At 40.1% G+C, this 20,869-nt stretch overlaps 3 protein-coding genes across 18 annotated transcripts in view; 1 reads left to right on the top strand and 2 right to left on the bottom strand.

The window, feature by feature from the left end:
* LOC148349197 (F-BAR and double SH3 domains protein 2-like) overlaps positions 1-4,452 on the bottom strand; it is a 24,922-nt gene extending 20,470 nt beyond the window's left edge. The window contains exons 1-2 of one of the 5 annotated variants that reach the window (XM_088320588.1): positions 4,233-4,452; positions 723-820 (exon numbers count right to left, since the gene is read on the bottom strand). In XM_088320588.1, coding sequence (XP_088176714.1) covers positions 723-820; positions 4,233-4,253 — 119 coding nt within the window. In that variant the 5' untranslated portion in view covers positions 4,254-4,452. Of the gene's footprint in view, positions 1-722; positions 821-3,216; positions 3,724-3,760; positions 3,905-4,232 lie in introns of those variants that run through there. The other 4 variants (XM_088320586.1, XM_088320589.1, XM_088320585.1 and 1 more) reach the window with 4 other exon arrangements.
* alox5ap (arachidonate 5-lipoxygenase activating protein) lies at positions 4,066-20,114 on the top strand. 12 transcript variants are annotated; one of them, XM_088320595.1, is made up of 11 exons: positions 4,066-4,148; positions 6,664-6,823; positions 6,933-7,029; positions 7,197-7,326; positions 7,424-7,563; positions 8,324-8,530; positions 9,514-9,619; positions 9,690-9,756; positions 15,027-15,135; positions 19,395-19,476; positions 19,803-20,114. In XM_088320595.1, the coding sequence occupies exons 6-11, from the start codon at positions 8,386-8,388 to the stop codon at positions 19,966-19,968; spliced, it is 675 nt and encodes a 224-aa protein (XP_088176721.1). In that variant the 5' UTR covers positions 4,066-4,148; positions 6,664-6,823; positions 6,933-7,029; positions 7,197-7,326; positions 7,424-7,563; positions 8,324-8,385; the 3' UTR covers positions 19,969-20,114. The 12 variants fall into 12 exon arrangements, with proteins under 12 accessions (XP_088176721.1, XP_088176725.1, XP_088176724.1 ...); XM_088320599.1 differs by having other exon boundaries at positions 4,083-4,148; positions 6,668-6,823; XM_088320598.1 differs by lacking the exon at positions 4,066-4,148 and adding an exon at positions 4,159-4,455 and having other exon boundaries at positions 6,668-6,823.
* medag (mesenteric estrogen dependent adipogenesis) overlaps positions 20,008-20,869 on the bottom strand; it is a 2,912-nt gene continuing 2,050 nt past the window's right edge. The window contains exon 5 of the mRNA XM_088320604.1: positions 20,008-20,222. Within this exon, the coding sequence (XP_088176730.1) occupies positions 20,208-20,222 (15 nt within the window). The 3' untranslated portion in view covers positions 20,008-20,207. The remainder of the gene's footprint in view (positions 20,223-20,869) is intronic.

Raw genomic sequence — 20,869 nt, 5'->3', positions numbered from 1 at the left:
ATCAGGAAGGGGCCAAATGCTTTTTCACTGCACTGTATGCGTCGTATGCCGGGGGTCTTGTAAATTTTTCGATGTTGAAACCCAGGGAAGAGGGGAGACCACAAAGACAAAACCAGCTTTTTTTTTATCATTCTAATACTGTAATCAGTTATCTGAATTTAAACCATCCAAGTTGCAAACAAATATATCTACTTGTATTTTAATATTTAGATTTGATCCCAGGCAGAAAATTTTGGCAGTGCAAGTGCTTCACTCGTAAAGACGAAGCGTCAAATAATAAGGAAAACATTGTTTTCCATCATACATGAGCTGAGTTACAGGCCAAGGAACAAAAGCTTCATGGACACCGTGTAGTAATTTATAGACATGTTCTAAGGGGAGAGGTCAGCGCCCTAGGGGAAAAGAGCAGAGCGTGGCAAAAACCATCACAAAGCCGGGTAAACATGTCAGGACGCGAACGCTGCGCCTCTAAATGATTTTTAGCCGCTTCCTTCTCGCTCAGCGTGTTCCCGTCACCATTCCCAAGACTGGAACATCTGGCAACTGCTCTGTGTCCTGACGCACAGCTGTTGGGGAGCTGCGCCGCCAGTCACGGGACAGGAAGTGGCGACCACACGACACAAAAGAATAACTTTTGACAGGTTTAATGCAAAAACGAAGGTTATTTTCAGTTTTCTTTCCAGGCAAATTCCAAATCCACATTCAGACACGTGAGCGCTCACCTCAGGTCTTCCAGGAGGTCACACTCAGCCTGGTGTTTGACATGTAGTCTGCTCATCTGCTCTGCATGAGTCTGTTTCAGCTCCTGCGTGACCCGGACCTGGAGAAAAATGTGACAGTGACCTTTAGCAGAGTTCATATCCTGAGTAAGGCTGCAACTATTAGTCGATGTTGCCGACAAATCTCTCAGAGAAATAGTAGGCAATGAATTCCATTCTCGACTATGGTCACCAGACACGTTTTTCCGACAGAGAGACTTCTCTACATGAATATACTCTGCTGAAAGTCGTTCATGCGCAACAGCAGTGTCTGAAATAACGTCTGCCCGGACACCCAGGGCGTGCATATTTTACGTCGGCAGACAACTTTTTCAAGAAAATAAATAAATAAATAAATAAAAATAAAACGAAAGATTTTTTTCAAATCAAACGTTTGCTTTATTCCGATTTCAAAATCTTCGTTTGGAAATTTCGGATTTTCGGTTTGTTTGGCTATTTGCATACTCGGCAGCCAACCAGAAGCCTGCATCGAATAACTTCGTGCTTCCGGACTTTCCCGAGGTCGCTCATTTGCATATCATTTACAAAGTAGACTCTCAGAGAACACAAGAAAAATTGATAAGTGGTTAGGAGTCAAGACAAAACCTCAGCCCCAGAAGAAATATTCAAAAGAAGCTAACAAAATGTATGACACTACAAAACGAAAACGTACATTAAGAGCATCGTGGAAAGAGGAGTTCACGTGGCTTGTAGCAGACGACGCAACGCAAACATTGCATGAATGAAGATGAGTAAATACAGGTACAGACTGATGGCAGATGGCATATACTTGCAATGAATGCTATTAGATTTGTAATAAACTTAAATCTAAAGTGTTGTTCTGTTATATATTCCGATTATCCATCCTTAATGCTTTGCAACAATAGGTTTCTTTGCGATGAGTCTTATTGTGTTTCAAGTTGTGAAAAATGGGGCAGGCAACTTTTTGGCTGGGCAGGCAACTTTTCAGAGTTGTCTTCCCTGGTGTCCGGTAACTTTTTGTCATGAGTTTCAGACACTGGTAATAGTCTACATAAACTATGACAAACATACAGAAATGGGGATGACGTCATCATCAGGTACGTGAACTAAAAATGGTAACGTTTGGGTGCATTTTAGCCTGGATACAGCCAATAAAAAGACTACCTGCAAAGTCTGTAAAGCCGACCTTGCGTATCATGGCAGTCCATAAGTGATGCGTGAACATTAAAAAAGAACAGTTGGACAGTTGAACAAAAGGGAGTCTGACTCGCCTCTGTAAAATTCAAATAACGTTCAAGCCAATAAGGTTCTGATGACATGCATTGTACATTTTAAGTGCAGATATTTGCCTCTTAAAGAGAGCTTGAGCATTTTACCGAACTGTGGCCGACAAGCGTATTAGAAATTAAATGCATGCAGTCCGAAGAACAAACGTCAGTTGTGAACAGTTTGATTTCAAACCGTTGAGAATCAGAGTTTGAAGTTGACCACTGAATGCACATATCTGTTTTGTTTACTGTTCTACTGCCGCTAATGAGCCCTTTCTTAATTTACAGGTGTAAAAAAAAAAGTATGAAATTAAATGATCTGCATTTATATAGCGCTTTTCAAGTCAATGACTTCCCAAAGCGCTTTACATTGTGGTTCACGTTTCCCAATAGCGGCCGTGATCTATGCAGCCATGTAAGGCGCTAACCTGCTTATTGAGGGTATTGGGGGTTCAGTGTCTTACCCAAGGACACTTCGACATGTAACACGGATAGCCGGGATTCGAACTGGGATCCCTTAATCCTAAAACGATCGCTCTACCTCCTGAGCTACTGCCGCCCCAATATGTGATTTTACTTATTTGATTTTATTATTTATTTCCCTATGGGTTTTTGGAGAGTTTTTCGCCTTTTCGATTTGTTTGTCTTTTTCAAATCCCGGTAGTGGCGTAACAGCACAAATTTGCTAATTTGGACTCTCTTCCAGGCCCTTCCTGATTAATATGTGTTTTTAGAGTGGCAGTTGCCTTTTCTATTTGTTTGTCTTGTCCAAATTCAGGTATTGTATGAAAAATGGAATTAGAATTTCCAGGTCCTTCCTGAATAAAAATTGATTCTTTGGTCTCTCCTCCAGGGGTTTAGGTAGGGACATCTGTATTTTCAATTTGTTTGTCTTGTCCATTTTTTTTGTGCATTTCTTGTTCATCTTCATTGGGTATTTCCATAACTTTATTCATTTCCTGTTCATTTTCATTTGGTATTTCCATAACTTTATTTATTTCATTGTCTTTGTTACATTTATTCATTTCATTGTCTTTGTTGTCTTTGTTAATTGCCTTCCTAGCTTTCAATTTGATAGCAAACGATTTCGGGCAGTTCCTATAGAGGTGGTTCGTTTCTCCACAGAGGTTGCATTTTCTGCTATTGGTACATTCCTCAAAGGAATGTCCAATTGTTCTGCACTTTCCACAAAAAATTCGATCACATACCTCAGCCAGATGCCCATGCTCACCACATTTGCGACTGAGTTTCGGTTGTCCTTGATAGTGGATAAAGCCACGGTTTTCCCCCAGGACTATAGTCGACGGGAGGTGTTTCAGTCCCTGAAAGCCCTGAGGATCTTGCCATTGTTGGATGGGTATCCTCCAGGCACCAGTCCAATAGCCTTTCTCATCCCTCACCTTCATAGCCTGGCCTTTTACCGAGCAGTATCTACTCAACCAATAACAGACGCCATCAGCACTCACCACCTCATTAAACATTCTGACAATGACTATCTTGTTAGCATTATCAGTCAGCTTCTCCACTGTAAATCCAGAAAACTGGGGCCTCACCCCCTCAAAGCGATTCCAAAACTCTTGATAAAGAGCCGCAGTTACAAAAACTTACATCAAATCCCTTGCCAGAAGGCATTTTTATGACAGCATGCATCCCCTCCTTTTTAAACTTCAGAAGCTTTTCAACAAAATTGTTAATAAAATCCAGCCTTGACATTCCCTCCGAAATTGCCACATCTTTGAGCAAGAATCGTACGCAGTTATGTCTCCGCCCGCCGGCATAATGCAGGACTCGGCTGCTTTACTTCTAGCTCTGATCCGTCCGCCATCAATCGGCGCGTAGTTTAGGAGACGGTGATTTCTATTTTTGGGCGATCTGCTTGTTTCTTGCAAAAGGTCGACCAGAAGGAGAAAAAAAATGATGAGAATTTTAAAGAATGATTTAATAAATCACTGATGTAACAAACACGTGACGTTAATCACGAAAACATGAGTAATATACAACCATGACGTATAAGTCCCGATGAATTTTCATCGACGCTCCATGTTTGCCCCTAAACTAGTGATGCGTGAGTTTGCTTTTTTGAAGTGGAAAACAACTTTATGAATAGAAGAATAAAGAAAAGTAGAGTTTTGGCGGCGAGGTCTGGCATCCATTAAAAATGAAGCACTTCGAGTAACGTTAGCTTGTAAAGCTACCCACAAACTATAAGGGGGGGAAAACTTGCCTTTCTCGGTGGGGGTTGCATCCTTCTTTCTGGACATAAAAACGACGCGAAAAAGTCCGAAAGTTTATAGAGCGGAGGGGGAAGTTTCTCAAAGTATTTCGTTGACGACAAAAGTCGATAAAAAGAATGATAGTCCCCGTAGTCAGGCAGCCATTGCGGGTCTGAGCCCCGTTGATGAAAACAGCGCTTGCAGCCCCTGCCAGTAATTGAATGTCGTCAATTTGTGAGTCGACTGGAACTACTTCCGTTGATTTCTTACAAAATAAAACGATAGTTTAGGGTTGGCGTTTCCGCGTTTTTGTGACAAAATAATGTGTCCAAAATTGGTTGTGTTTAGCGCGACCTTGTGGACATTTTGTTTAAAATATTTGTACTGATCAAATTTGGCCTCGTAGATTGAAAGATTTTTCATTTTTTAAAATTGCATCGTTTATAAATTCTATTTTATAATCCCCGACGAAACAAAATACACGTGTTGGACGGGGGGAATAAAACTTTCGTTTTGAACTGGTCAGTAGATGGCACCACACTGATAAATATCCTCTTTTTTATTTATTTTATATTCATTTTAATATACAAAGTAGTAACATTAGAACTTACATGAAAAATAAACACAAAGATAAATTTGAAATTGAACAAACAATGCATGCAACGTTTCACAACAATAAAAACAATTCGATTCAAACAAGAAAAAAAAGTGAATACAATTCTCGGAGTTTAGAAATTAACAAAATAGCATTCAAATGGTTTCAAATCTTATTTGTTTTTATATATTTTGAGAAATAATGCATTTTTCAATTTGGTATTAAATGCAAAATAGGATGGAGACATTTATAACAATGAATGTAATAATTGGAAAACAATATTATTAGATTAATTATAAAAAAAAATATCTATTCTTCTCATACTAATTCCAGAGAGTCCTAAAAAATATTCTTCCAAGCAATTGTGACATCATTTTCAATATGATTTTGAATATAGTCAAATAACTGTTGCCAAAACAAATGAAGAAAAGGACAACAGCAAAACAAATGCGAAACAGTTTCAGAGTTTTTGCTCCTCAAATGTCAGCATTTTAAATGAACTTGTAAAGAAGTATTCATGTTAAAATTGTTCGAGATAATTATTCAGTGATATTGTTATTTCGGGAGAATAGCCACAAATCGAGCAACTAATAGTTACAAATATCAAACCAATACTGTCTGGAACATGAAAAAGGCATTTTTCACGTAATTTTTCACATACTTTTTTAAGTAATTTGTAACAAAATTTTTCATATAATTTGTCACAAAGGTTTTCACGAATTTTTTCGTGTTTTGTTGTTTATTTTGTCACAAAACTTTATTCAAATGACCACTTGGGCCACCTATAGCCAATTCGTTCATTACTCATTAGAATTTTTTTTTGCAAGGTGAGTTTTATTGTTTTGTTATGCATTTCTGTTATGGTTTGGGATTGTGGTTTGGCAAGATTGAGAAGTGGCGTTTCTACAAAAAAAAACTCCCTGGGCGAGACCACCTACAATTGCAGAGATACTTTATCAATAAATACAAACACACTATATACACAAAAATTGCACACACAAAAAAAGCTAAGATAATATCTAGAAATACACTATATTCATGAAAAAAATGCAAATATGTGTCAAAAAAATGCTTAAATAATAAATACAAATACACTACAAATAAAAATGGCACATATTTATCATAAATGCTGAAATATGTAGTCTTTGTTTTTTTCCTTTTAAGTGTAATAAATATGATTATTGATTGTGTAATAATAGTCTTTACAGCCCTTTGGGACTTCTTGTGATTTAGGGCTATACGATAAACATGACTTTAGGTGAAAAGCTCAGGCAAATAGGCCACGTCCTCATTTGAAAAAACATATTGTTGAGATAAGAAAATACACAAAAAAGTACACGGCAAGATACATGACTAAATACACGATAAAACAGGAAAAAATCAATAGTACAATACATGATAAAATACATGACAAAATACAGGATAAATTACGGCAAAATTAACACGACAAAATTAATGACAAAATACATGATGAAATACACGGTAAAATATCCAACAGAATCCATGACAAATTAAATACATAAATAAATAAATGACTAGATGGATGGAAAAAAAGCCAAAATGAATGAATAAATGGCATTGATGTGATACATTTAGGTATTATGTGATTCACCAATGTGTACATTTCTATCTAATCTAATCCATCTAACTTTTTAAACATATTTATAAATCCCGATTTATGTGCGTGTGTGTTCAGATGTGGCTTGTAGGCTTCGAAACGGCTGAACCGATTTTCCTGAGAATTGTTCTTTAGGCCTCAGCGAATGTCTTGAGCTATGTTTTATGTCAAAGCGCGTCCAACAAATACAAACAAAATTGATAAACGTGATGTTATGTCCCCTATCAAGACAGCTGTCCCTGTTCCTCCTCCTCATCGCTGGGCCAGCCTTCCAACTCAACCACCACAGATGAGGAGGATGACAATGAACACAGCAGTAGCCGCTTCCAAGTCAAGACTACAGTATTTAAAATCTGCTGGAGACAAGCAACTGCTGATTGAACGTTGTGGTAAGTCAAAGCCGATCCACATTTGACTCATCAAATATAGATTCTCGATTTCATCTTCTAATTGTGCCTGAATGTCCTGCTAACCCCTTGCTTCTCCTGTTGGTCCGAGACTCCCTCCTTGCCAAAGACCAGTGTCTCCAGCCCCCTTCGTCAGATCCCGGAGGACGTTCTCCGGACCATGGTTTTCCCATCCATTCTTACCTTTGGTATCATTATTTCCAAAAAAACTGTCCTGTGATGTCCTTGTCTGAGTCTGTATTTTGGGTGCCTGGTGCATTTGGATACTTCTACTATTCGAATCATTACATGTAGCCTGGCATTGCTGGTAGCTCTACTTGGAGGGCCGCGTTTTGCTGAAATGTGTACGTTGCAGTTGGCACTGGACTGAGCCGGTGCACGTACGGTCGTCGCTCATTGATGGTGAGAGCTGGCGAGGCGGGGCGTCTTTTTTTACGTAGTCACTCGGTCCGGGTGGCGCTTCTTTGACAGCGAAGTAGAAAGCGGTACGTCTGCAAGCTGTTACCAGGCCACGGAGGGATAAGAGTGTTGTGCAGGAGGGGTTGTTTGGCTCGAGATTTAATTACGCTGTGTCCTTTTCAGACGAGCGAATAGTGATGGGAATTCCGGCTCTTTTTTAGAAAGCACCACTTTCAGGCCGTCTCACTAACAACCCCAACGACCTTCCCCAAGGAGAATGCCTGGCAACGCCGGGCCAATCTGGTTGATGTGTCATAAAATGTGTGGGTATTTATTGATACATACACTTCTTCATATAAACTGTGTACAAATCAGATGATTTCACCCAGGCGTCTTTTGCATTTGTTGAGTCTCGGGCAGTAGACACTTAAAAGTCTCAGGCCAACCCAGAGAGCATAGCCAATAAGGAAACCTCAAATAGATGTCTGATTGGTCCCAGCACAAAATTGTGGGTCGAAATTCAAATATATTTGGAGCCATTTCCTGACCAGAAGTATTAATCAGTTATTTTAGAAAGGGTGCAATGCAGCTTCCAGTTCGCAACACCATGAGATAAGTTCCGGACACCCTGTTCCTCAGACCCGTCGGGTACAGCTCGGGCGTAAAGGCAAAACAGCGCCGTTCCTGTCGTGGCTGCAAACTTACCCAACACCTCCAAAGCCACCGCCAGGCCCACAGTACCTGAAAGGAACAGCAACCCCAACAACTCAAACAACCACAATTAGTTATGAGTCACACCCAAGACGCCTGAAATAGTAGCTCTCAAATGGGAGAACTGTAATCACTCGTTTAGCGCAATTAAAGGCGAACAGAACCACAAGCGATATGCGAAAATCAGCAAAGTAGTTCCCCCCCCCCTTTTTTTTTTTCATGCACTCTGTCGGTCCCCGCCCGCGGCAATGCTTTATCGGGGATAATGTATCGCAGGGCACAGTTGTTGTTCCTTTTGGGCGTAAAGAATGGAAAAAAGAGCCACTACATGTGACACAAATTTGTTCTCTCAACCCCTGCCACTTACTGCAGGGGCAGCACCTTCACAACGGCGGACAGGAAGTAGCTGATGTAAGGATCGGCGTGCAGTTGTCATGTGTTCAAGGACGGGCCATAGTAGCAAATGCTCAAGGCGAACCAGCCAAAACGGCAAATCATCATCAATGAGTTGGCGGTGTGACGGCGCTTTCCTAGTGGGCGTGAACTCACCACACCCAACAGAGGAGGACAGTTGTCAAGGTGATGCTTCCCTTTTTGACTAGGTCCAAAACAGTCTAGCGCTAAAACATCCTTTCTTCCTCTGCCTGGAATGGATGAAAATTACAAAGTATTTCACAAAATGAAGGCCTAAATCGGCCATGAGTTTAACAACTAGCAACTATCACTCCCCACAAGCATTCTTCAATGCCTCAGTCTTTTTTTCTGTAAGTTTTATTTCTTTTTTAAGATCGTTTGTATGTATAGAATGGACGGATGAAGGCCTTTCGACTAAAGGAGTTTGTAGAGCAGACGTGGTAGGAAACAATGAGAGGATGGACAAAATATGGTTGGATGGATGGAGTGAAACATGCTCTGGATGTGAGGTCGATTAATTTAATGGATGCAAGAGTGTGTGCAAGGGAGAGATGTGAATGGCGAAGGATGGTTAAGAATGACTGATGGACGCATATGATGCGGAGGGGGTAAACCAGTCTATTGTAACAATGAGATTTTACTGCATCGTGTAACTGTTCTGCTTTTGAGAAACATGAATGGTCACTTTACAAGTTATAATTTCATTGCCATTACGCATTTCCACTTTTATTATTGAAATCTTAGAATATAAATTATAACCAACCATTTTTCCTGTTCCATATGGCTCTCTGATTGTAACACATACTTTCTGAATTTCTGGTATTATTTTTCCATTTTTTGGCACGCCAAAGAGTCAAGAAAAATAAAGAAATATATTTATCTATATCACATGACTTTTTGGTCTACTTTCCATCAGTTTGATTGAGCGATAAATTTAAAATAATGTGCAAAAAATATATATATTTAAAAGTATTCATCACAAAAAACCAACAGGGGTGTGTTGACTTTTCAAAACTCCGCACATGAAATAAAGGCCTCATTTGCATAAAGGGGAAGCTCACCTCACCGCAGTAGCTCATTGCAATTTGAGTCTCATTTTTCTACAAACAGTCGTGCAGGACCCTTATCCTCTTTGTTCATTACCGCAGCGACCTCCATCATCCTCATCATCGTTTCCTATTGTGATGGAGAACAAGGTGGTGGAAAACATCTACCTCCTGGTAGTCGTCACTCTGATCAGCGTCCTGCAAAACGGTGAGTTTTGTTTTGAAACAAACATCTCACTACTTTATGTTTTAATGTTTTATAAAAAAATGTCCACAAGCTTTCTTTGCCCTGAAAGTGGAGAAGGCGTACAACAGCCCGGCTTTCGAGAGAGTGTCCTGCGCCAAGTAAGAGTTTCTTGTCCTTGATGTTTTCATTTGTGTTAATCGTTTATTCTGATTTGATCGGTTTTCGAATCCAATCGGGCATTTCAGCACTTTACAACACTTCCTGTTGCTTCAGCCAGCGGAGGTTTATGCCATTTCTTGTGGCGCAACAAGGATAAAGCCAAAACTCTATTTTAGAAAAGAATTTGTTGATGAGCGATGATAAATGACTATGAGCAGGGATCACCAACCTTTCTGAAGCTCAGAGCTACTTTTTGGTTAGTGCCTAGCGCGAAGTACTACCAGTTTGTTTTTCATTTCTACAATAAAAACATAGTGTGTTATTATTAGGTTTCTATCATGTCATTACCAGGTTGGTGTTGTAAGTAGGGTTAAAATAGGTTTCGTCAACCACTAAAACATTGTGCTAGTTAAATGTTTGTTAATGATTAGCACGAATGGCTTTCAGTCTGTCAAGCTTTTGTAAAATAACAGTTGACCATTGTATTACTATGTTAGTACTATGTTATTACTATGTTATTACTATGTTATTAGTATGTTATTGCTTGTAATTATCAAAAGTTTGGTTATATAAAACTCAGTTAACCATTATACCATCAGACTTGTAAAAGGGCACTGAGTGAAACATTGTTTCACTATGAACAAAACAAAATATGCTGTACATTACTATACCTGTAAATTAATCATGATTTGAATTTGTTACAGCAAATCTACCGGTGTTTTCCATACAATCTCAGAAACATAGTGGCCAATAATGTTAGTCTGACAAAATCAATAGAGTACACGAGTCAAATTCATGGACGAAATGCTGAGAGAAATACAAACAATGACTGAATACGTCCACTGGATGTCACCAAAGCCAGATGCCACTCGCAGAGCATTCACTGTAGTTGTATTTGTTAATCAACCAGAAAACATTGAGGAAACCCATCCTGATGTTTTTTTTTTTAAAGTGAAAGTCATGGACACGCTGTTTAAGCCAGTATGAAAAAAATGGAACTTGTCTTTGCAGAAGTTTAAAGGCTTAAGCTTTTTTCTGTTTTCTAAAAAAATGTAAAAGCAAGTACTTATATTTAGGTGAATAAAAAAAAAATTACTAATTAAGAAGCGACTTAATTCAAAGTTACAGTGCATGAAGGTAAAAATACACGGGTTCCCCTCACGTTGTGTCCTAAATGCGGTATTTTGAAGTCGAGTCGAAGTAGAACGAAGTTGAGTAAAGTTAGTAGAGTTTGTCGAAAACCGGCTTCTTCGGCTCGGCTCACTAAAAGAAACCGTCTCTTTCGGGTCCTAAACGGCTCTTCAGGTTGTTTTTGCTTCTTTCATCCCAACATGACCAAATATTATGTAAAATTATGCACAAAATGACTTAAAAGAAGGGGGGAATAGAACAAAAAAGAAAAAAATACCAAAATGAAAAAGTAGTGAAAAGCTGAGAAAAAAAGAAACAAAAGGAAGAGAAAAAAAAGAAGGAAAAATTTTGAAAAAAGCCAGAAAAAAAGAAAAGAAAGAAATGTAGGAAAAAAGTAAATAGAGAACAAAAAGAAAAAAGTAACAGCTTTGAAAAAATAAACACAATGAGATTTTTTTAAAAGAAATTTAAAAAAAAAGTAGAAAAAAAACACGGATAAAAGAAGAAAAAGTTTGTGTTGCATTCAAATCATTTCCAATGATATCAAGTGAATCTTGTTGCCAACATTGTACTTCCACTCAAAAATGTGATTAAGTACAGTTCTGTATCTTACAACCGACTCAATAAGCCCCCAAAAATGTTAATATTATGCAACAAAATATATCAGGAAATAAAAAGAAATGGATATCTTGTGAAAGAATTGTAAGAACAAACGCCGTTTGTAGGCCGTACAACCTTTGCAATAGTACATGAGTCAATTCATTCAAAAAAAATAAAAAAAAATTTGCATTGCCGGAAACTCAGCAAAATTTAACTTGATGTCAAGTTTTGGACATGTTTGATAATGAATTATCTTGCCACACTTGGGATTGCTGTTGCTCACTGTTGTTTCAAGCGTTGCCCACCGACTTTGTGTGAACGCTCAGACCCGTAAGGAAAATTCCAGGGAACATTGATGGTGACCCCTGATTTTGAGTATGAGCTCAATTTTTGTAAGCAAAGTCAAAATTCCAGGAAAAGCTTAGAACATTTACATTTAGTTCACCTTGCATGAGATGAAAGAACCTTTTCACTATCACATTTAAAAAAAAAAATATTTTCCCCATAAACTCCTTTCCATAATATCTTTTTGATAAGATTTCAAACGTCACATACTCGTGTAGGACACTTGCGGGCGTGCACGTGAGGACAACAAATTCACGAGACTCATAAATTTTTAGTTTTTATCAGAGATATGACGCCACAACCTCAGCGCGCAGTATTATCTTTGGCCGGTTTAAAGGCGCGGCAAGTGAACAATTTTTTGATAGCTTATCACATCACGTGGAACAATTAAAGGGACTTTGTGTTTTATTTAGTACCTCCTAGTGGTGAAAAATCTTAATTCACTCCTGATAAAAAAATGAGTTGATTTGGTGCCACTATATTCCCCAGTATCCCAAACAGCTGGTTACATTTTCTTAAGTTACTATGATTATAACCCGGTTTCGTTTTATTTGAAAGACTGCAAAGGGGGGATGGGTCGTGGGGGGGTGAAGAACACTCTACCGCGGAGACATGTGACACATAAACCCTGTCTTTTCTACTGAAATATAAGTTAAACAAGACTGTATAAAAAGAAGAACAATGACAGGTGGATAATATTTTTTTTTAAAGTCAGCGAGAGGGAAGCTTGCCCAGACCTGAATGTAATGATTGACATTTTAGGCCCGACCGGCCAGAAATACCGATTGGGTCAGGCTTGGGCTCGAGTTTAAGATTTTACCTATAGGCTGAAAGTGGCGGATAAAACATTGTCTTTCTTGTAAAAGGCTTGCTCGCTTTGGAGTTGTCTGATCTTTGCTAATTAATCAACACAACAGTAATATTTTCTTGTTGGCAAGATCACTTTGGTAGATTGTCATCTGCAAACAACAACTGACTTGGAAGCAACTCACCCTCAAACACTACACCTGCCCTCCCTGGTCTTCCACGCACCTCACACCCCACTTTTACCAAAAAAAACACTCGCTCAGTTCACTCTCCCCCTCTCACACAAGCATCACATGATTCAGATATTTTCAGGCCAGCAGAGAAAGCCTTGCAGGTCCTCACGGTCAGCCACTGTCTAGATCACGGGTGTCAAACAGGCGGCCCGCGGGCCGGATCAGGCCCGCTAAGGGATTTAATCCGGCCCGTGAGACAACGCTGAGGAAAGCACAAGAGAAAAGTGAGCTGCTGGTTGAAATATGTCACCAAAGCCAGGCGCCTCTCACAAATGCTGTATTTGTATTTCTTTCTCTCTCTCTCTCTCTCTCTCTCTCTCTCTCTCTCTCTCTCTCTCTCTCTCTCTCTCTCTCTCACTCTCTCTCTCTTCCTCCCTTTTCTCTCACTTTCAATCTCTCTCTCTTTCACTCAGTCTGTCTCTCTTTTTATTTCTTTGTTCCTCTTTGTCTCTTTCTCTATCTGTGGCTTTTTACCTTCTTTTGCTCTCTATTAATTCTTTCATTTTTTCTGTCTTTTTTCTCTCTCTCTTGTGCCCCCCTCCTCTTTCTCCCCCTCTCTCTTTCTCTCCTTCTCTCTTCTATTTCTGTTTGGATTTCTTTTTCCATCTATTTCTTTCCCCCTCTCTTACTATTTCTCTTTCTCTCTCTCTTTCTCCCTTTCTCTCTTTTTCTGTCACACCCTCTCTCTTTTTCCCTCCCTCTCTTTCTCTTATTTCTTTCTCTCTCCTTTTAATTCTTCTCAATCTAGTAGTCTTTCTTTCTTTCTTTTTCATTCTTATTTTTTTTCTTTCTTTCTTTGATTTTTCTTTCTTTCTTTCTTTCTTTCTTTCTTTCTTTCATTTTTCTTTCTTTCATTCTTTCTTTTGTTATTCCTGTCTTTGTCCCCATCTTTCTTTTTCATTCTTTTTTCCTTTCTTTCTTTCATTCTTTCTTTCCTTTGTTATTTATTTCTTTCTTTGTCCCAATCTTTCCTTTTCATTCTTTTTTTCTTTCTTACTTTCTTTCTTTCTTTCTTTCTTTCTTTCTTTCTTTCCCTCCATCTTTCCTTTTCAGTCTTCTTTTTTCTTTCTTTTGTATTTCTTTCTTTCTTTCTTTCATTTTGTCTTTTGTTATTTCTTTCTTTCTTTGTCCCCATATTTCCTTTTCTTTCTTTCTTTCTTTCTTTCTTTTTCATTCTTATTTTTTTCTTTCTTTCTTTCATTTTTCTTTCTTTCTTTCATTCTATCTTTTGTTATTTCTTTCTTTCTTTGTCCCCATCTTTCCTTTTCATTCTTTTTTTCTTACTTACTTTCTTTCTTTCTTTCCCTCCATCTTTCCTTTTCATTCTTATTTTCTTTCTTTCTTTCTTTCTTTCTTTCCCTCCATGGTCGGCGGCGCCCTCTGTTGGCTGCGGCTGCATCGGCTCGCTACAACGGGTCAGGTGCAATCGACATTTCGTTCTGTGTACATTGTTACACAGAATGACAATACAAGGAAATTATTATTATTATTATTATCTTTCCTTTTCAGTCTTCTTTTTTCTTTCTTTTGTATTTCTTTCTTTCTTTCTTTCATTTTGTCTTTTGTTATTTCTTTCTTTCTTTGTCCCCATATTTCCTTTTCTTTCTTTCTTTCTTTCTTTCTTTTTCATTCTTATTTTTTTCTTTCTTTCTTTCATTTTTCTTTCTTTCTTTCATTCTATCTTTTGTTATTTCTTTCTTTCTTTGTCCCCATCTTTCCTTTTCATTCTTTTTTTCTTACTTACTTTCTTTCTTTCTTTCCCTCCATCTTTCCTTTTCATTCTTATTTTCTTTCTTTCTTTCTTTTGTTTTTCTTTCTTTCTTTATTTCATTCTGTCTTTTTGATATTTCTTTATTTCTTTGTCCCCATCTTTCCTAACTTTCTTTCTTTCTTTCTTTCTTTCTTTCTTTCTGTCCATCTCTCCTTTTCATTCTTCCTTCCTCATTTTTCCGGCCCCTAAGAGAATGTTTGTTCTATCGCGTGGCCCCCGAGTTAAAATGAGTTTGACACCCCTGGTCTAGATCTTACATGTTTAAGATGGGGGGCCTCAAACTATCATCCCACAGGCTGCTGAAATTGCCCCCCCGTGAGGTGTGTTTGAGACCCCTGCTTTCAGATGTTGTGAATACTTTGCGGAATGTTTGTTTCTCAAGCTAATTCCCAGCATTGGCACGGTGCGACTTCCCCGCAGGCGGAACTGCATGGACGCTTTTGCCACCTTCCTGGCACTCATGTGGTGCGCCGGCCTCTGTCTCAGCCAAGGTCAATCATTAACACACCTGAACACACGACTTTTGTCTGCTTATTTGTTTACCCTGGAAAGGGTTTTATGAGAGTTCATGAATGTGTGCTTGTGAACGTGTCTGAATATCTCAATTTGGTGTCCATCTGTGTGCACGTTTTTTGTTCACGTGTCTGTGAGTCCGTGTGACGTTTGTTAGAGTTCACAATATGCAAACACTCGGGTCATTTTGTTTTGGGGTGGATTCCAATGACCTGGTTAAACTTCATCCAGTTTCAACAACACCCATAAGAACACATCAAGTTGTAATTTGATAGAAAGAGAATGTCAAATTGAGTATACGGGAGTGTCTCAGAACGAATGGTCTCTCATCTCATCTCATCTCATTAGCTGCACCGCTTATCCTCAGTAGGGTCGCGGGGGTGCTGGAGCCCATCCCAGCAATCATCGGGCAGTGGGCAGGGGACACCCTGAACAGGTTGCCAGCGAATCTCAGGGGACACTGGGACAGACAACTCGCTCGCTCATTCACACCTAGGGACAATTTGCACCAGCCAAAGTGCCCGGAGGAAACCCATGCAAGCACAGGGAGAGCATACAAACTCCGCACAGGAAGTCTGGAGCTGGATTTGAACTCACGCAGGAGGTTCCCATGACATGAACTGTGCCGCACATGCGCTAACCACTGGGCCGCCGTGCTGCCCACGAATGGTCATTATTGCCAAAATACAATCGTACAAACAAAATTGAGAAGGTGAGAAGCTCGGTCATCTGAGAGGGACTCTATGTAGAGCCACTGCTCCTCCACATTGAGAGGAGCCAGTTGAGTTGGCTCGGGCATCTGATAAGGATGCCTACTGGACGCCTCTCTCGGGAGTGTCCCACCGGCAGGAGGCCCCGGGGACGTCTCAGGACACGCTGTGGAGACTATGTCTCTAGGCTGTCCTGGGAACGCCCCAGGATCCCGTCGGATGAGCTGGAAGAAGTGGCTGGGCATAGGAAGGTCTGGGCTTCCCTGTTAAGGCTGCTGCCCTGTGACCCAACCCCGGATAAGTGGAAGATAATGGATGGATGGACAAATGTAAAAAGTAGATAATAACTAATAATAGGGAAAGTTGAACCTGGAAATGAACTGGAAGCGATCAAGTCTTAGAGCTTTGTTTTGAGGACAGTATAAAGGCCGATGTGAGAAGACGAACGTCGAACGTTTCGGCAAATCATGAACGTGTCTGGAACTTTGAACGTGTCTCGAATACAATAAAGAGCTTTCCCCTTTTTGCCATATGTTCTCTCTGCGTATATTTTCGGGCGATGTCCAACGACGTTCTCTCCAAAACAAACAAAATTGGTGGGCTTCACTTTTCAGGGCAAGAAGCAATGTCAAAAGCGCTAGCATGGGGGTTCCTCGGTTTGAGCCAGGTCTCCATGATGATTAAAATACAACAGTCACGAATGTAGCGGTTTTGCGCGAGGTGTAGCTCCATCCGTTGACCAGAAATCTGAATATTGTGATGAAGTTTATTTTTTGTAATGCAATTAAAAAATATGTCGTACATTCTGGATTCATTGCAAATAAAAAGAAATGTTGCAAGTATTTTATTGTTTTAATGTCGCTGATTATGGCAAAAACTCTAGTATCCGACTCAAAATATTGGAATACAGTATCATAGAAAAGTACTCTGATTGTAATCATAAGCAATATTAAAACACAAAAGGCTTGCAATATTTAAATCGATGAATCCAGAACGTACAGAGAACAATTTTATTGAAAGAAAGAGGGCAGCACCCGCAATCCGATGCTCACTGGACGCGGGAAGCAAGTCGCTCTCGTACTCGGATTGTGATCCGAACACGGAAGTGGATCTTCCGTAGCGAGCGATGGCAGTGTCAGGGAAGGAAAAACTGGTCGGTAGCCGGGACAAGAGAGCAAAAACGTGGTTGGGGTCGGAAACGGGTCGTAAGCCGGGACGGGAGAGCAGACATAGTCGGGATCAAAAACGGGTCGTAAGCCGGGACGGGAGAGCAGACGTGATCGGGATCAAAACAGGTTGTAGCCGGAGACAAACAAGGACATCAGGAACGGGCAGGTGGAAAAACGGGTGCAAAAATGGGACAGGCAGGAGTCAGACTCAAAAAAAGGTTTGCCTTGTATGAACAGAGGTTTGCAGACAGACTGACAACAGGAGAGTGACAGGTCTGGGTTTAAATAGGGACAGGGAGCCAATCAGATAGCCTGCAGCGGCTGTCACCGAATGAGCAGGGACAGGTGATTCCAATCGGGAATCATGACACGTACAGTATGACATTTTTGTGTTTTCATTTGATTACAGAAAATAACAAACTTTATCGCAATATTCTCATTTTCTGAGACGGTCCTGTATATTGGCTAATGAAATCCGAATCCTGATTTTGGCAGTTTTTAAATTTGCACTTTGCGCTTCCTTTTTTGAAGTTTCTTTTTAACGGAGCACGCAATCGCCGCCCTAAATAAACACACGAAACCTTCAAAAAATGTATTATAGAACAATTATATTCTTTCAATTTTGCAACTACACGTACGGGCGGCACGGCGGCTGGGTGGTAGCGCGCAGGCCCACCATGCGGAGATTCAGGGTTCAAGTCCACCTGCCACAGCTTCCCCGTGCAGAGTTTGCATGTTCTCCCCGTGCCTGCATGGGTTTCCTCCGGGCACTCCGGTTTCCTCCCACTTTCCAGGTTAATTGGCCGGTCCAAATCGTCCCTAGGTGTGAATGAGCGAGTGAGTTGTCTGTCTCTGTGTGCCCTGCGACTGGCTGGCAACCAGTTCAGGGTGTCCCCTGCCCACTGCCTGAAGATAGCTGAGATGGGCTCCAGCAACCCCGCGACCCTACTGAGGATAAGCGGTACAGATAATGTATGGATGTCATTGCAACATATTATTTTCCAAAGCATTTACCACTTAGGTCAGTTTACAAGCACTACCTTGTAAGTATTGCCATCTATTCGAACATTCTTTCTTCTTATCCTTCATTGAAGTTATTTAAGACATGTTTATCCTGGAGTGCTGTGTCTAATCTCTTTGAAAAACAATGTACCGTAAATTCCGGACTATAAGCCGCTACTTTTTCCCCAAACCTTCAACCCTGCGGCTTATTCAGTGATGCGGCCAATTTATGTTACCGTATTTTTCTAGCAGCCGCCAGCGGCGCTCGAGTACAAAAGGTAAGATTTAGACCGGTGGAATATATGCGCCGAGGAAGACTGCAACTTCTTAGCTTGTGCACAAATTAAATTAGCGTAGACATATCCTCATCATGCAAATTGCAAAAAGAAAGGCACATGACGTAGCTTTCAAGCTAAAAGCAAACGAGTAGTCCGATAAAGAAGGAAACAGAGCTACTGCACGTAAACTTCACTTTGCGAGCATGTTGCTAGCGTGTTTTAGAATGAGGGACCGTGGGACGACGTCTATCTGACAAAGTCTCTTTCCCATACTGGGGAAGACGACTTTGACAACGTCAGTTATAGGGAGGAAGATGAGGACGGTTCACCATGGTTTCTACAAGCACGGCATGTTTTTTTTTTTTTAACAGACACGTTTACTCCATTGCGAGCGTGTTGCTAGTAGCGTTTTGCTACCCTTCACAGGCACGGTTTGGGATGAAAGTTATAATATTATAAATAAAGCTTTGAAAAATCTCTCGGTGTACCATCTTTCTTTGTAAATATGTGTAACCGATGTATAAAATGTATTTGCACCTGTATATTTTTGTAATGAATTTATTTGAGACGCTTATTCTGATATGTTTTGCGAATTAAAAAAGAGGGGCGGAGCAAATGCGGGCTGACGAGAAGTGGGGTAAAGGCGAGTGAGACCTGTTGTCGCGGCGGACAATAGTGGATATACATTTTCCCCACCCTTACCTTTGGAAATATAGACTTATTTTCCCTTGGATTAGTTTCAACGGGTACCCGGACTCTGCAGGTCTGCATCAAACGTTAAGTACCGGTATCATATTCTGCTTATTTTGCCGGCTGTGGTTTTTGGACTTTGTACTTTATATTCAGTTACGATCGCGGGACTCAAAGCCGGGTTTGGGCTAATTTTGTGATTGTGTTACATGTTTTAATACGGGCGCATGCGGCTTATATAAAGGTGCGGCTTGTGTAAGTACAAAATCGGTTTTCCTCTTAAAATGTGGTGGGTGCGGCTTATAATCAGGTGCGCTCTATAGTCCGGAATTTACGGTACACTTTTTTAATCAATGACAATAATGAATAATTCTAATTCTTTTTCAAGCTCCGGCTGCATTCGCTGGACTGGTGTACCTGCTGGTGCGCCACAAGTACTTTCTGGGCTACATGGGTCAAACCTCACAGAGGTAATTTCATTCAAGTCATCGGGGAACTTCTGGGGTCAGTTGGCTGAGCTGAGAGAAGAGGGGGCCAATATTATGCAACTCCTATTTTCAGTTGTTTTCATTGTTAAATTAAATATGAAATGTTGAAATAATCTAGTTCCACTTCACGATTGTGTCTCACATGTTGTTGATCCTTACAAATTGTTCAGTTTTTTAGCTTTAAGCCTGAAATGTGGCAATATAACAAAAAGTTCTTGGGGACTGATACTTTCACTAAGCATTATATTCTAGTTAACCTGATGGAAATTCCCGAGAGTGATTGGGGTTCTATTTGTATTTCCATGTAGCACACCAGGGTACCTCTTTGGCAAACGGGTGCTGTTCTTCTTAATGCTGATGTGCGTCCTGGGAATCACTAACTACCTGCTCTCTTGCTACTGCGGGAGCAACTACAATAAAGAATTGCTGGAGACCCTCACCAAGGCCGCCTCTGCATTGCTGCTCATCCCTTAGAGATATTTGAAGACAGACATAACCCACCAAGCCTTTTTACCTTTTTGGGTGGATTTATTTAAACCAGCATAAAAAGAATAGTTTAAAAAATGTAAAAAATAGATCACATGTATTTTACAGTACAATGATATAAAACAATATATACAACAAGCTTTCAAGTCTTGGGTTTTCCTGTTCTAGGCTTCCGGGAAATTGGCATCCATTCTTTTCCTTCCCGTCAGGGGATGGAGGGTCCGTCCTCAGGGCAGTCGCAACTGTCAGCATCAACATAAAAAATACATAAACAACATCAGAAATGCATTAGTATCAGCATTGAAGTATTGTGATCGGGTTTCAAGGTTCGTACACCTTTTTCATGGCTTTATTCAAGCACTTTTGAAGGACTTTCGAAGACAATTTTCAAATTTCTCCAGTACAATTTCTTACAATTTCCTTTGCACAACTCTGCATCCACCCGCTACTCCAATCAACCAGCTCAAGTCACGTTAAAAGATAAATAAAATCATTTTTCCTTTACACATATATTTCATGTTGTATCCCGAGCATCAACTGTACTAAAATTATTTAGTATCATCGTTTTTTAAATGCATTTTTGAGTCTGTTAGATCGATCACTTGGATTTGAGATGGTGATAAGTTTGTTACTATTAGACAAGTGCAAAGGAGATTTCATGGGATGCAAGTTCCTTGATTTGGACCCATTGTTGTTCATTTTTTTACTATTGCATCGTGGTTGCGATCGTGTTCGTGTTTTTTTTGTGTTTCACACCCTTTAGGGCTGATCTGTCTTATGTAACCTTGTAGATTTAATGAAAAGAGGGGGCGCGGAGGAGAGCTTCAGAAAGTGATGGGATTTTCTCATCTGAGAGCTCTTGTCCTGTCCGCCCTTGCAATTTCAATAT

Source organism: Urocampus carinirostris, chromosome 17 (assembly GCF_059441175.1).
Source record: "Urocampus carinirostris isolate Australia breed hairy pipefish chromosome 17, RoL_Ucar_1.0, whole genome shotgun sequence".
NCBI classification, from domain to species: Eukaryota; Metazoa; Chordata; class Actinopteri; order Syngnathiformes; family Syngnathidae; genus Urocampus; species Urocampus carinirostris.
The sequence above is the reverse complement of the archived record's forward strand: the minus strand, read 5'-3'. Positions and strand labels throughout refer to the sequence as shown.

Bases quoted from the DNA above. Each gene is read 5' to 3' on its own strand.
- alox5ap (XM_088320595.1), top strand. From the start codon at position 8,386: ATGTGTTCAAGGACGGGCCATAGTAGCAAATGCTCAAGGCGAACCAGC. The intron at 15,136-19,394 runs GTCAATCATTAA...TTCTTTTTCAAG, and splicing joins CGGCCTCTGTCTCAGCCAAG to CTCCGGCTGCATTCGCTGGA. The intron at 19,477-19,802 runs GTAATTTCATTC...ATTTCCATGTAG, and splicing joins ATGGGTCAAACCTCACAGAG to CACACCAGGGTACCTCTTTG.